The following is a 14,036-nucleotide window of genomic DNA, read 5'->3' as shown; positions in this document are numbered from 1 at the left end:
TGATGTGAAGAGATACAGAACAGGTTTCAATAGATTAAATATTGTAGAATATACCACCAATTGTTACAAAATGCACTTTGAACCTTCTTGTTGTATAGGGTATTGCTGCTATGCATGTCTTCCAATGTTTAGTTATCAGTCTACAATAACTAATATATTTTCTTATTTTCCCCTCAGGCATTTCGGCAAGAGATATTTGACTGCCCTATTTGCATTATGCCACTGTGTCATATCACTCATCCTCCAAGTGTCTTCTCTGAGAACAGCAATAATCGGTATTCGCGCCAGACTGTTCTGCTCTCTTGTTCACATATGTTTCATCAGACTTGTCTTCAAGCATTTGAAGAGTTTTCCTTGGGAGAAAAACTTGTTTGTCCCTTATGTCGCTCTTGTTATCAAAAGAAAATTCTTGAATGTTGTTATAAACATGTAAACAGTCCAGAATGAGCTGCATAACAGAATTTTTAATCGGTTTAATGATAGATAGCCTCACAGGAGATTAGATCCTTGTCAGATCCAGTGTGAGAAAAAACACTTCTCTATGGATGCTGATGCTCACTAATAGAAATAAAAGTTAAATGGGCATTGTGCTATCATTTCTCTGACTTGTTGCTTTTCCTTGCTCTCCACAGTCTTACCTGTCTTCTACTCCCTTTGGTTTCCCTTATGTTCTGTTTTCCCTTCCTGGTCTTCTCCTTTCTTTAACCTCCTCCCTCTCAGAGGCACACTACCCTCTCCATCTCCTGCACATCCCAGGATCCCTTTTTCTTTTCCCTTTCCTTGAGAACTCCTCCCTTTGACTCCTTTCTTCATTCAGTGGATTCCATCTACGTACTCCCCACAGGAGTTACTCATGTTGAACAACAGGAAAAGACAGATTCCCTTGATAGCAGCGCCCAGGCAGTTGGAAATACCACCGATGAGTGTGGAAGGAGATGCATTACTTCTTCAGCTCCTTTTAGTAGCTGAATGCAGCTGGGCTGGCTCCTCTCCTTTAATGGCTGGAAACCACATTACAAGGTCAACTATAGGCAAATGGGAAGTACTGCAAAATAGCCCTACTGCAAATGTGGCTGAGTGGTCCCCATAAAGGAACAAATTGGTTCAGGAACTTGTCATGACAGTGGGACCAAGTAATATCGTCCAGGTTAGAAGAGACCAAAATGCATTTAAAACCTTTCAGTTGTGGACTGTTACCCTTGAACTTTGAGTTAAGGCCTAAAATCCCTTGATCAATGTCATGCACCCAGGAGAGCCTGAAAGCTAAACTTTTGTTAAAATGTTTCAGATGCTTTAGGAAACTATATGACTCACAATGCTGAAAATGCTTGCGGACTGCCCATATTTAAATTAGAATGGTTCTGTGTCAAAGATTACCGAAAAGTACTATTGATAGCCTGTGTATTTTTCCATTAACTGAAAACTAAAATTAGGATACAGGCATGTAAAAGGTACGGGTTTGCTTTTTGATGGTTTTGCTACATGTTTGTCTTTTGCTTTATTTCTGCTCCATGTTTTGGTCCAAAGGGTGTTAACGCCTACTGAACCTATCGGGATCTCTGCTACCCCCCTATGATACTCCGAACTTGAACAAATGGCTTGTGTTAGAGGCTCTCAAGCTTTTTACACACATTAAGCCACCCTCCACAGTGAGGTGGAATGCATATTGTGACAAAGTTCCTCCTCGGCTTTGGTGGGTCCTGCACTTTTTGGCAGATTTTGCTCACCTCAGAGGTTCACGGCAGCCCTCATTTTGGCCATTTCTGCTAGAGGCTCAAATCTGCCGTTCACTCAGCTAACCTCAACACTGGCCAGCATGGAGGAAATGGAGAACAATCTCCACAGTCTCTGCTGTCCCACCTAGTGTGTCGGGGACAGGCCAGATCCCTGTCCAAATTAGACATTCCCTTCTGGTGTTGTCACAGACCAGGTCAACTCCTCCTGTGTCCAATCAGGAATTGGGGGAATGGGGGTAAACCCGGGCCCGCCCTCTACTCCGGGTTCCAGCCCAGAGCCCTGTGGATAGCAGCTGTCTATGTCTCCTGTATCAGCTGTGTGACAGCTACAACTCTCTGGGCTACTTCCCCAGGGCCTCCTCCCAACACCTTCTTTATCCTCACCGCAGTATCTTCCTCCTGAAGCCTGATCATGCTTGTACTCCTCAGTCCTCCAGCAGCACGCCTTCTCACTCCCTGCTCCTTGCATGCCCCCCCCACTCCGCTAACTGATGGGAGGTCCTTTTAAAACCAGGTGTCCTGATTAGTCTGCCTGCCATAACTGATTCTAGTATGTTCTTAATTGGCTCTGGGTGTCTTAATTAGCTTGCCTGTCTTAACTGGTTCTAGCAGGTTCCTGATTGCTCTAGTGCAGCCCCTGCTCTGGTCACTCAGGGAACAGAAACTGTTCATCCAGTGGCCAGTATATTTGCCTTCTACCAAACTCCTGTACCCCACTGGTCTGGGTCTGTCACAATATATTACAGAGGAGTAAATTGTAAGGCATGCACAGACAATGGAGAAACATCTTACAAAGACTCAAAAGTCCATTGTTTATTTTTAATACAAATGTTGACCAAAAAAAGCACATTGTAAATCACAGTTTGACTTCATTGAAAACAGAGTTTAATAAAAATATTACTAAAAACACACAAATTGTGACATTTCAAATAAAGGGAAAAGATACTAAATCTACTCCTTTTCACTATTGTACTGTGACATTCAAACCATCTAAAAAGGCAGTTGTTTTCATATAGTTTTGTAACACTGCAAGGTAACCACAACTGAAAATTTTATAAAGTACACATTTTCTGATGACCTAACTAAAATTAACCTCAAGGATTTGGTGGGGAAGATGCATCTGCAACAGATTGGTAACAGTTACTTTAGTGCTAAAAACATTTTTCAGACATATTTTGCTTCCAAGATATGAGAATGCCCACATACAAAAGTTTTTAGTTAACTAAGGCCTTGATACCGCAAAGAATTAAGCACTTGCCTAACTTCAGCATGTGAGTAGTTCCACTGAACTCAACAGGACTGCACATATGCTTAAAAGTTAAGAATGCATAAATTTCTGCAAAGACAGACCTACACTGTTAAGATTGGAATGAAAGAGCCTGAACCTGCATGAGGAAAAATGCCCACTAATTAGCTGAACCTGTATTAGACTTTTTTTGATCTGCCGTTGCACCACCATTAGTGCATATGTATGGTCTAAGGCAGAAAAGGTGGTATTTTTATGTCATCTAACCCTCCTCAAAGCATGCCTAGACAAAGTTATAAGAACGCTGGTGGCAGTCTGAGCCTTGGGTGTACTCCCACCCATGGCAGTGCAACCCCTGGGATTTTGCTTTTTTAAAAAAGCTTAGCATATACAAGCCCATTGAGTTCAATGGGTGTTTTGCCTGAGTCAGGAAATCATTCTTGCATATAGATAGAGGAACCTAAATACTCTGTATTTTTAGTTTGTGTATGTGTATTGCTGTATTGGTCACAGGCTACAATTTTAAATCCACAATCCTAACATATCTTCATTTTCTAAATTTCTATACCAATTGAAACCAGATAAGACAAAATATTTTAAGGTTACCTTTAAAAACTGGGCAATGGTTGAATTTTTTGTTCACAACTTTTTCATTGTACTTGAAACCAGAAGATTTTGTGTAGCTTTTCTGAACTGGGAAAAGGCATTAGTGTTAGAAAACATGTTTCAGTTAGCAGGATGTTAAACAGAATTTTGCCCATAAGCTTTTTAGCATGGCCATCTTATCCACACTAAAAGCAAGGTCATCATCTTTAACATCATGCTGTCTGAAATGTGTTAGTTGGCATGTTTTCTACATTTTCTCCAATATAGACAAAGGCCAAACTACACACACGCAGCATCACTCACTTTTTGGCTCCTAATGAGCAATTAAGGAAACACAACACAAAGTACAGAATAAAACCCTTCATTTCTTGGTGCGATAGTATGTTTGGCTTGGTAATCACAACTGTAAAGAGCTGCTATATATTGATGTACCAACAGATTCATTTTTTATCTCCAGTGAGGTGAGGCATATTCATAAAAAAGGGGGCATATTAAGTGACCAGTCTTTATTTTAATGGAATTCTGTGGTGACAACTGAATGACCAGACAGTACTGGTATTTCCAGAGTATAAATACTTGTACTAAGAAACCTTATATGGGACTACTGGGGGAGCAGACAGGCATTAAATAAAATCAAAGCTGATGTCCTGAGCTTTCATTCCTTGAAGCAAATGGAAGTGATGAGTGAATGGGGTAGGCAGGCTAAAGTCCTGATCATGAAGGAAACCTTATAATGACCTTTAAAAAGTTACTTTGTGTACAAATTATATTTAATGGAATAAATAGAAGAGCAGCATGTTGAAATGACTAGTACAAATATCTAGAAAGACAGCATAATTATGTATTATTTAAAAACATTTGATATAGATACCCCCAGATTTTACAAACTTCTCTGTAGACATCTGAACAGTTTTCAAAAATTGGGGTTTCATAACAAAGTTTTAATTTTGATCAGATACAACTTTTAGATAGCTCTCATCCAAGTATGTTGGGCTGAGATCATCAGCATTTACTTCTATTTACATTTGTTAAAGGATTTCTCTTTTATTACTCTTCAGCCATTTTGCCCAACTGGAATCAACCTGTAGTGTAGTTGAAACAAAGATATTTTTGGTTTCAAATTTAAAGCTAACAAATATAAATCTGAATTATTAATAAAAGTGGCTAATAAAGTGGCTATTAGGAAAAGTCCATGAATGAACAATAAATTAGGCAAGCAACGGTTGTACAGAATTTAAGATCCTATTTCACCTTTCCTATTTTTAATTAAAAAACAACTTTGCTACTAAAACTTGCAGCTATGCTTACACTTCATAGATTACTTGTAATTGAAACCAAAGCTACTGTTCTCCTGTAAAATGCCTTGCAACCATAAGTAGATGGTTATTTTGTAGCATTTTCTGCAATTCTATTTAACTTAAACATCTGTACATTATAAGTTAAGGGCAACTTGTTGACACTATTTAATCAAAAATAAAAGCTGAAAACTTATCTGTGGAAGAAAGTACAGTAAGAGAGTCTTAAGTTAGTGGAATAGGAAAGTATTCTAGAAAACAATGGATTTCACGTTTAGACTTCCTGCTAATTAGCATAGGTGTAGTTTGACTCTATATTTGGAGAAGCAGCTCCACTCAGGCCAATGGGGCCTTGTGTGGGGGGAAAATTCTGCACGTGCCCAGGACTTGCAGTTTGGGGGGGGCTAATTAGTACCATTATACATCAGACATTCGAGTTCTATTTAGATTAACTCGTTCTCTTATTTCCCATCTTGTCTATCCAGGCAAAGGTGAAAATCTTATGTTTGAAGTACATATTGATGACAGTTTGAAGCCACTGAATGATAGTACCTACTGAAGTACATGAAAAGGAAAAGGGAGTCAAAATGTTAAGTTTTAAGAACGCAGGGCCCAATCCAGAAGAAAGCATCATCTGATTCATAAGTTCCATGTACCTAATGGAAACGTGGGCTTCTGTTACATGAAAACTCCGTTTTTAGAGGTCAACCAGTTAGAGGAAAAAAGACCATTCACATTGTCATCACTGGTAATGCAGAAGGTACCAAAACCCTGTAAAAGTGTTTACAACTATTTTGTAACTTGGTGTCCTGAAGGTCAGGCTCAGTACCAGTCCACCTCCCCACAGGATACTCTATCCTACAAGTATACCAGGGTCCTCAAAATTTTAATCCTAATGTGGAACATGTAAGAGTTTGTCTCATGGACAACGTGCCCTCTTGTTTACTACTACACAGACCACATCCCTCCCATTCATAATCATACGACATCCCGGAGGAAAATGCTGACTAGCGAGCACCATAGGACAAACCAGCTCCACGTAGAGCACAGTTCAAAACCTCTAGATATCCTTTAGTAACTGCAGGGTCCCAGCCTCAGTCAAAGTCTGGAGTTGTGTGGCAGGGGAGAAGGACAAACCAGACTATGACAAAAAGGGAGTTCCGCAACTTCCTATATGCTGGAGTTAGAGATTTGTTTAAAAACAAAAAATGTGGGGAGGAGGCGGGGGGGCCGGATGTGGTGAGGGTTTCTCATAATTTGCTGCAAGCCAATGTATTCCAGGGCTATGGAGCCAGCATCAGAACACCGTGGATGTCAGCTCTTTCCTCTGTGCATCCTTGCTGACTGTGATGCACTCAAAGCAGAGCTTGAAATAACTCAGTTAATATTCATCTACAAGAGAACATCAGCTCCTTTAAAAAAGCACTTTTCTGCCAGTGGCACATTTAATCAGTACATTTGCACACTTATTTGATACCAGAGGTAGTCTGATTTATATGCTACTCTAAGGCTAATGCCACATTTATTTTAGTATCTGTAAATGCTGGCTTTTTTGACAAGAATATCCCTCAGAACATTATCAATGACTAAAAGACCTTATTTTGACATTTGAAAATGCCAGGGATCCCAGTGTTAAAAGTATCTAATTTGTTTTTCTGAACAAGATGAAGTATATTTCTTTTTTTTTAATTAACTGTATTGTCCTAATTATGCATGTAAAATCACCTGATATGAGTTATACCACTGTATGTTTTAAAAACCGCATGCTCTAGTTTCATCTGAGCATGTGTAAGATACAAGAAAAGATTCAGTGATACTCTTTGGGCTATTTAGAACACAATAGAAGCAAGACTGAATTGCCTAGAACAGATACATGCATTGCTTTCTGCAAAACTCTTGACAATTTGGGCTAAAGGGTATCATGTTATACTTATGAAATTCAAGGAAAAATAGTACAGATTGAGAGCAAGTGACCTTAAATCCTTATGTTTCTTTGGGAACAGGAAGGGCTAGGGTTATATTTTATGACTAAATGGTTTACTCTAGGTCCCCCACAATACTGTCGAAGACATCAACCTAACGTATGTGAACCCTGGCAGAGACTCATCCAGACAATCACATATTTGATATAAAAATTCATCTTGAAAACTTTACCTTCTATCCATTTCTCATGTGTACCGTGATGTAGATTCAGTAAATAAGGACTGCCTTACCCGTGTCTAATTTAGACAGCAGACTCTTCAGGGCAGGGACCACCTCTTCCCTGGCTTGCACAGCACTGCGCACACCGGAGGCACGCTACACTGTACCTGATTACAAGAGGCTCGGGAGCATGGAGGATTAATACTCCCACAGCTCCAGTGGTTGGTGATACTGGTGAAGCTTTAACATGGTACTTCTGAACCAAAACACAAAATAATTTCTTGTTAAATTCTTTAATTTCTAGGACACCAGACCAGTCAACTGTGTCAAAGATATCGGAGAAGCAGGGCCAACAGTAAACACCGTTACAATCTGTAAACAAAGTTTCCTATGAATCCAAAAATCGTTACTTCTAAAGTAACATCATACCGATTTAATTTTCACCTTAAAAAGGTAAATACGGAAGATGTGCTTACACTTAAAAATCCCACCATATTACAACAGTTCTGCCACTATGCATTGAATATTGTGCTACCAACACAGGAGAAAGCCAAGAGGTGGCTAACTTAAGACACTTAATTCACATACCACAAATAAGACCAAAAATGTATCTTGTTTATCTTGAGACAGGAGCATCTCTGTGCTTTAGCCTCATAAAAAATGAGGCAGATGTTGACGTCACCAAGATCTGCTGTATACACCTGAAGGAGGTACAGACCACCTGACTACATGAGACAAAACATTGGAAGTGCACTGTCAATATCCATTAATGACTTCTCCATTGCTTCTGTGTAAATGAATTTACCCTTCTGTGACTATACGACCAATGTGTTATATTTACATTTGAAAGTAGCACTGTATCTGTAAAAAGTTTCGCATACAGAATGTCAGTTTCAGGACTTTTAATGTAGACAGTGTCACAATACAAAAAGTAGACGTTAAAACACTGTCAGCAGCTACAGAAAGGTTGGACTTTCTCTGAAGATTAATCCACTGTAAGAACCACACTGAACCTAAACTTTTGCCTTCCTTCCAATATATAGTGTCTTTATTTAAGTACGCTTTTTAACCAATACATATCTGTGACTCTAAGATTCAAAGCACAACCCACTAGACGGAGTGCAATCAGTATGCTGCAGTGTTTGTTTTGGAAGGAAAAGAAATACTAAGACAAGGGGGAAAACACTGCAAGTCTTTCTTCTTTTTCTGCCTACATACTATAACTTGTATTCTTACTATTTGTGAACCTATCTACTGGAGCTTGCCTCCACACAACTCACTAGCCAAATACAATCCATTTTGGGGAATCATATATAAGCATGGTGAATTATTTGACTTTTTCTTAATTTCCTTGGATTATTGACAGAACACACATGCCCTCAAAAAAAAAAACAAAACAAAAAACAAAAAAACAGTCCGTTTCTGCTGTGGACTCAATACTGAGAGAAGGATGAAGATCAAAATTAAGGCAGAAAGCATCCAGAGCTTGAGCAGAAATTTTTGCTTTTTGATCTTTATGCAGACAATTTCATCTGGGGATCTGATCAAAAAAAATCTTACTGAGGCAACTACCTTAAAGTCAGTGTTACAGAAAGCTGGAATATGTTTTATAAAATTAACTAACCCTATCATATGTCACAATTTACCACACTCCCAGTGGGGATATGGTACAATTATAGTCATATTATCATTTCCAAAGATAAAAAGTTGATAATTTATATTATCATTCTTTACACTTCTAATGCATAAGCCCATACACTCTCAACGGATACAAGGAGTCAATGCTTTTACTAATAAATCTTGTAATGTTTATAACGTGAATCCATTTTTTTAAAAGTAATTTAGGTGTAGTTATCTGTTCTTGGTTGGAACTTTGCCTCAATGGAGAGAAAAATAATTTCTGCTGTCCAAAAACTCAACAATAAATGTAAGCAACAGAAAAAGATGCTTGTAAGTCTCAATGAAAACTAGCAATTTTACTCTCTCAAAAATGGTACAACATACCCAAACCTAATAAGCAGTAGATATAGCTTATTAATAAACTTAATAAACAGTAGATATAGCTCAGAAATTATTGCAACAGTATTCATATTATGCCCAATTTCCATTCAGAAAAGGCCACTTCAGGAAACCATTATTTTTGTGGCTGTTGCTTGGGGTTTGCTTGTGAAGCACTCCACTAAGCTCCCATCTCATTCATATTTCATTAAGCGTAGGTCCAGAACTCAGACATTACTCAGGAAGAGAACAGATAAGAGATACTTGACATCAGAAGAGACTAACTTGTTTCAGAATCTTACTGGATATAAGCCCATTCTCATGGTTTGATTGAGTGGAAGGGCTCAGACCTCAAGTGGACATATTTCAGTTTTACATAAATATGAAAGAAGAAACATTAAACTTACCAAAAAAAGTTTTAGTAACCTTGCCTGATCTGTCTACAGAACACACATATACATGCAATGGTCCTCCTTAGAGTCTTTATACTTCCTCTTTTCAAGTCAAGTGTTAGTGCAGCAGTGTTGGACAACAGGCAAAAGTATAAATATTTTAATAGTGACCTGTGATTGTCACATACTACTTGTAGGACTTCTGATTCTATAGCAATGCTAAAGAAAATACCGAATTTCTCCTCATCAGTGCCATTCTGGGTCTAAGGGCTCAGAGCAGCTAAATCATGTTACATTGCAGAAAGCGTCATACTCACAAGAAAGACTGAACTGTAGGTTTTGCTGACACAACTGACTGCATCATTTCCGTAAGCTTAGTATTCAACATAGATAGTATACCACACACTATATAGTACTACATATACAGAGATAGTACTATATGGTATATAAGAGAAACTAAAGACTTGAAGAGATTAGTGAAAAATAATGGCTTGCACCGAGCTATAAACATTCCTCTGTGTGTGTGTGTGTGTACACATATATGAGAGAAACTGAAGCAGTTAGTGAAAAACAGAGATTAGTGAAAGAGAGTGGCTTGCACGACTGAGCTACAATATACTGCACTATTATCACCAGGACTTAACTCAGAAAACCTTTAAGGAAACTGTGTGCAACTGCAGATAACTAGACAAAGTCTATGCTACTTGTGTTGATACGTGCGTGTGCACACACACAGAGTTAACAGAAGTTTATGTGCGTATATTTTGAAGGGCGACTGACCTCGATGGCATAACACTTACTGTAAGTTATAGTACTGTAAGAATTATAACAATAAGAGGCCAGCAGAGCTTTCTACAAAGCATACTGGGCTCAGATTTAACGGAAAAGTATGTTAGAATTTATCTTGTGTTCATTAGACTTGATAAGACACCTTACGATTACCACTGAAGAAAATTACCTTCTGTCATTTAAAACTAAGAATAAAAAGCCTACAATGCTGGGTCTGTAAGAGTGCTTCATGATGCCAAACATTACATACAGCCTAGTGAATCCTGTATTAAAGTAACAGTGATCTCTCCAAATTACTTCAATTTTTTAATGAATTCTTAGTAGAAAAGAAGTGTGTCTTGCTGTTAAAGACACCTAAACATTCCTAATTAGAGTTATATTGGGCTTCAAATGTACCCTTTATTTCCAAGTCTCAGAGTTGTTCACCAGCATTATATTTATATCACAGAGGAGGTATTGTACAGTTAACATGGTAGTAGGGCATCATATCTAGAAACATGAGGCTCTGTCCAAAGAGGAATTAGTTATTTTTCTCGGCTTCCAGTCTTCAGGGCACCTCCTGCATAAACTGATGGGGAGCATACAAAATCAAATCAGAAATGGTAGAATCTGAAGTAGCTTGGTTTCTCAGAAATACACAGTGTGAAACGTGAGAGAAGATTGGACCCAAAATTAACAAGTGAAATTAATACAAAGATATTTTGATGAAGATGACAGGAATGTCATGAGGTTGAAGTTTTCGGCTCTATTGATTGAAGATGATTGCTTCTCACAGTGTTTTCTGATGCCCATTTGCAGAAGGTTTTGTTGTCTCAGAGTCTCTTGCATTGTTCGACAGATGAAGTCTATCTAAACCTGCATAGGTAAGGTATTACACATAAGGTAAAACGCAATTTTCTGCTTTTCACATATATAGATATTTACAATGGAAAACTGCTAAAAGCACATTGTATTCAAACCAAATTGTGTTTGGATTTATTTTCCATATTTGCTTAAGGCCAAAATCAACCTTTTTCTCTGAGGCCCCTCTCGACATGCTCTAAAAACTCCAGGGTCTATTGGGAAGGAGGAGGGCAGGTCGGGGCAGGGGCCTTGCACATAGGCATAGTGTGACTTCTTTTTCAGGGGATACAGGGGCCAGCAATCCAGGGAGGGAGTGCCATCTCCAGCCCCTGACTCAACTCAGCAGGCTACTCGCCTGTCTGGGTTGGGGAGGGGGCCGATGCAACCAAAAATTATAACTCAAAGGTGGGGGGCTTAGCTCAAAAAGTTTGAAAACATTTTAGGGCGCAGGAAGGGGGTAGCTCAGGATGCAGGGAGGAGGCAGTTATCAGCTGTGGGCAGGAAGGAGCAGCTCAGTAGCTAGGGACTGTGTGTTGGCAGGGCGTAGCTCAGAGTGCAGGGAGGGGGTAGCTAGAGGCTGTGTGTTGGCAGGGCATGGCTGTGGGTGCAGGGAGGGGGTAGCTCAGAGCGCAGGCAGGACATAGCTCAGGATGCAGGGAGGGGGGTAGCTAGGGGCTGTACGCCAGCAGGGGGTAGCTCAGGGAGCCGGCACGGGGGTAGCTGGGGTTGTGTGCTGGGAGGGCTCCCCTGCAGTTCCTGTTCCCGGAGGGATCTGCCAGCCACGGAGCCAGGTCTCCCCACCAAGGTGGCTCTTACCGGATGTCTCTGCAAGAGCAAAGGGGGCTGGGACTCGGGAGCTGAGAAGCAGCTTTAATTTTGGGGGTACCAGCAGGAGAGGAGAGAACTCTGTGGCTGCCTGCTCCATGGCACCAGCCAGAGCAGCAGCTGCCCCGCACTGCCCGGTGTAATGGCAAAAACAGCAGCTGGCACCAACACCTACTGAGCGTGCTCAGTTCAGGTGAGCAGGCTCAGTACAACCTAGATAGGAAATTCTGCCAGGGAGCTGTTTGCCACTACATCGGCTCTGGCTTCCTGCCTCCGACCTGGCCAGTGGGCAGGGACAGGAGGGGGAGAGGTGGTATAGATTTGCCCCCCGGGGACTGCCGGGCTCTTGCGTTGCAGTTGGGGGAGGGGTGGCAATGCCCTCCATGTCCACAACTCTGCACTTGGGCTTAGGGCTTCTGCCTCACAGGGAGCACCAGGGCTCCCCGTTTCAGCCCCGTGGGGTGTGCAAGGGATCGTGGCTTCAGCCCTGTTCCTCCTGGGAGTCCCGGCTTCAGCACTGCGGCGGTGCTGGGGATTGGGGCTTCAGCCCCGTGCCTCCCAGCTTGAGCTCTGCGGGGGCCGCCAAGAATCGGGATCTGGGTTTCAGCCACGGGGCCCCCTTGAAAGGGCACGCCGACCCCCGGTTGAGAACCATTGCTCTAGTTCAAACAGGAATTACTTCAGGGAAGTCCTCAGGCCTGTGTCACACAGCAAGTCAGACTACATGATCACAACCTTCTGCTTTTATAATCTATGAACATTTTCAAAAACAGGAGCCTACAATTAAGCTCTTAAATCTGCACTTTAAACAATTAAGGATGGGTTTTCAAAAGTATTTCAGTGCAGAAGTTCCATGGGTACTTTTAAAAATACTACCCTTAGTGGTCTAAATATGGACTTTGGAACCTAAAGTTCAGGTCTTTTTTTAAAAATTGAATTCTAAGCGCACAAAATGAATATCCCATCTTAGAACTTCCCCACTCTTGGATCCTCATTCCCTACCCAAAGTCACAACTATTCCCCTAGCAATCAAAAGCAATGACATATAAAATAGGATACTCAAGGCACTGAACAAGGTGAACTCAAAGATCCTCTTTTCATGACAAGTCCCCATCTAATGAATAGGGAGATCAAACCAAACAGATAAACAAGAAATTAACAGCAGTGTATCATGTCTATCAAGAACAACTAAGACGAAGCTTTCTTGAATACATATTCCTAGCACAAGATCTACTGATGAATCATAGAAAGATAGGACTGAAAGGATCTTGAGAAGTCATCAATTCTAGTCCCCGTTGCTGTGGCAGGACCAAGTAAGCCTAGACCATCCCAGACAGTTGTTTGTCCAACCTGTTTTTAAAAACCTCTAATGATGGGGATTCCACAATCTTCCTTGAAAGCCTATTGCAGAGCTTAACTACCTCTATAGTTACAAAGTTTTCCTAATATCTAACCTATATTGCCCTTGCTGCAGATTAAGACCATTACTTTTTGTCCTGCTTTCAGCAGACATGGAGAACAATTGCGCACCATTGTCCTGATAACAGCCCTTAACATATTTGAAGATTTATCAAATTCCCCCCTCAAGTCATCTTTTCTCAAGGCTAAACACATAGGCGCTGACTCTGTGGGTACTCAGGGGCTGGAGAAAAATTAGCGGGTGCTCATCCGCAATTCATACTAATGGAAGTCTGTATAATACATCAGATTGTCACAGATTACCTACATGTGTGTGCACACAAACAAAAAACATGTACAAACCAAATAGTGAAGTGTTAAGATTTTATATTTAAGCAATTACACAATCATAAAATGTGACAGGTAAGACTGAACCAAAAAAAAAATCTTCTTTCCATCCCTTTGTAATGCATACATATAACAATACTGGCAATGTGTTCACAGATTCTTTCTAGATTACAACACGAAAAAATATGAGCACAAAGGAAGATTACTGACTAAGAATCCATGGTTCTTCGAACACGTTGACAGGATAGATCCACACTCTAAGGAGCACTTATATTTTCTTGCTATAGTCACAACTCTCTGGGAAGAAGTGACCACTGGAGTCTCAGGCATGCACCTTCACAGCACTGAGTGTTCAGACCCAAGATTATAAGAAACAGCAGTCTAAACCTCACTTCTGGATCTTTCAACTTAATCAAAT

The 14,036-nt window shown here is 40.4% G+C and overlaps 2 protein-coding genes across 3 annotated transcripts in view; one reads left to right on the top strand and one right to left on the bottom strand.

The window, feature by feature from the left end:
• The window catches only part of RNF32 (ring finger protein 32), a 58,983-nt gene extending 55,853 nt beyond the window's left edge, over positions 1 to 3,130 (top strand). For both annotated transcript variants that reach the window (XM_074946279.1, XM_074946278.1), the window contains exon 9: positions 178 to 3,130. In XM_074946279.1, coding sequence (XP_074802380.1) covers positions 178 to 447 — 270 coding nt within the window. In that variant the 3' untranslated portion in view covers positions 448 to 3,130. The remainder of the gene's footprint in view (positions 1 to 177) is intronic.
• Positions 2,810 to 14,036, bottom strand: part of LMBR1 (limb development membrane protein 1) — a 151,240-nt gene continuing 140,013 nt past the window's right edge. The window contains exon 17 of the mRNA XM_074946277.1: positions 2,810 to 11,059. Within this exon, the coding sequence (XP_074802378.1) occupies positions 10,974 to 11,059 (86 nt within the window). The 3' untranslated portion in view covers positions 2,810 to 10,973. The remainder of the gene's footprint in view (positions 11,060 to 14,036) is intronic.

Source organism: Natator depressus, chromosome 2 (assembly GCF_965152275.1).
Source record: "Natator depressus isolate rNatDep1 chromosome 2, rNatDep2.hap1, whole genome shotgun sequence".
In the NCBI taxonomy this organism is placed as follows: domain Eukaryota; kingdom Metazoa; phylum Chordata; order Testudines; family Cheloniidae; genus Natator; species Natator depressus.
This window is presented reverse-complemented; position numbering and strand designations above follow the sequence as displayed.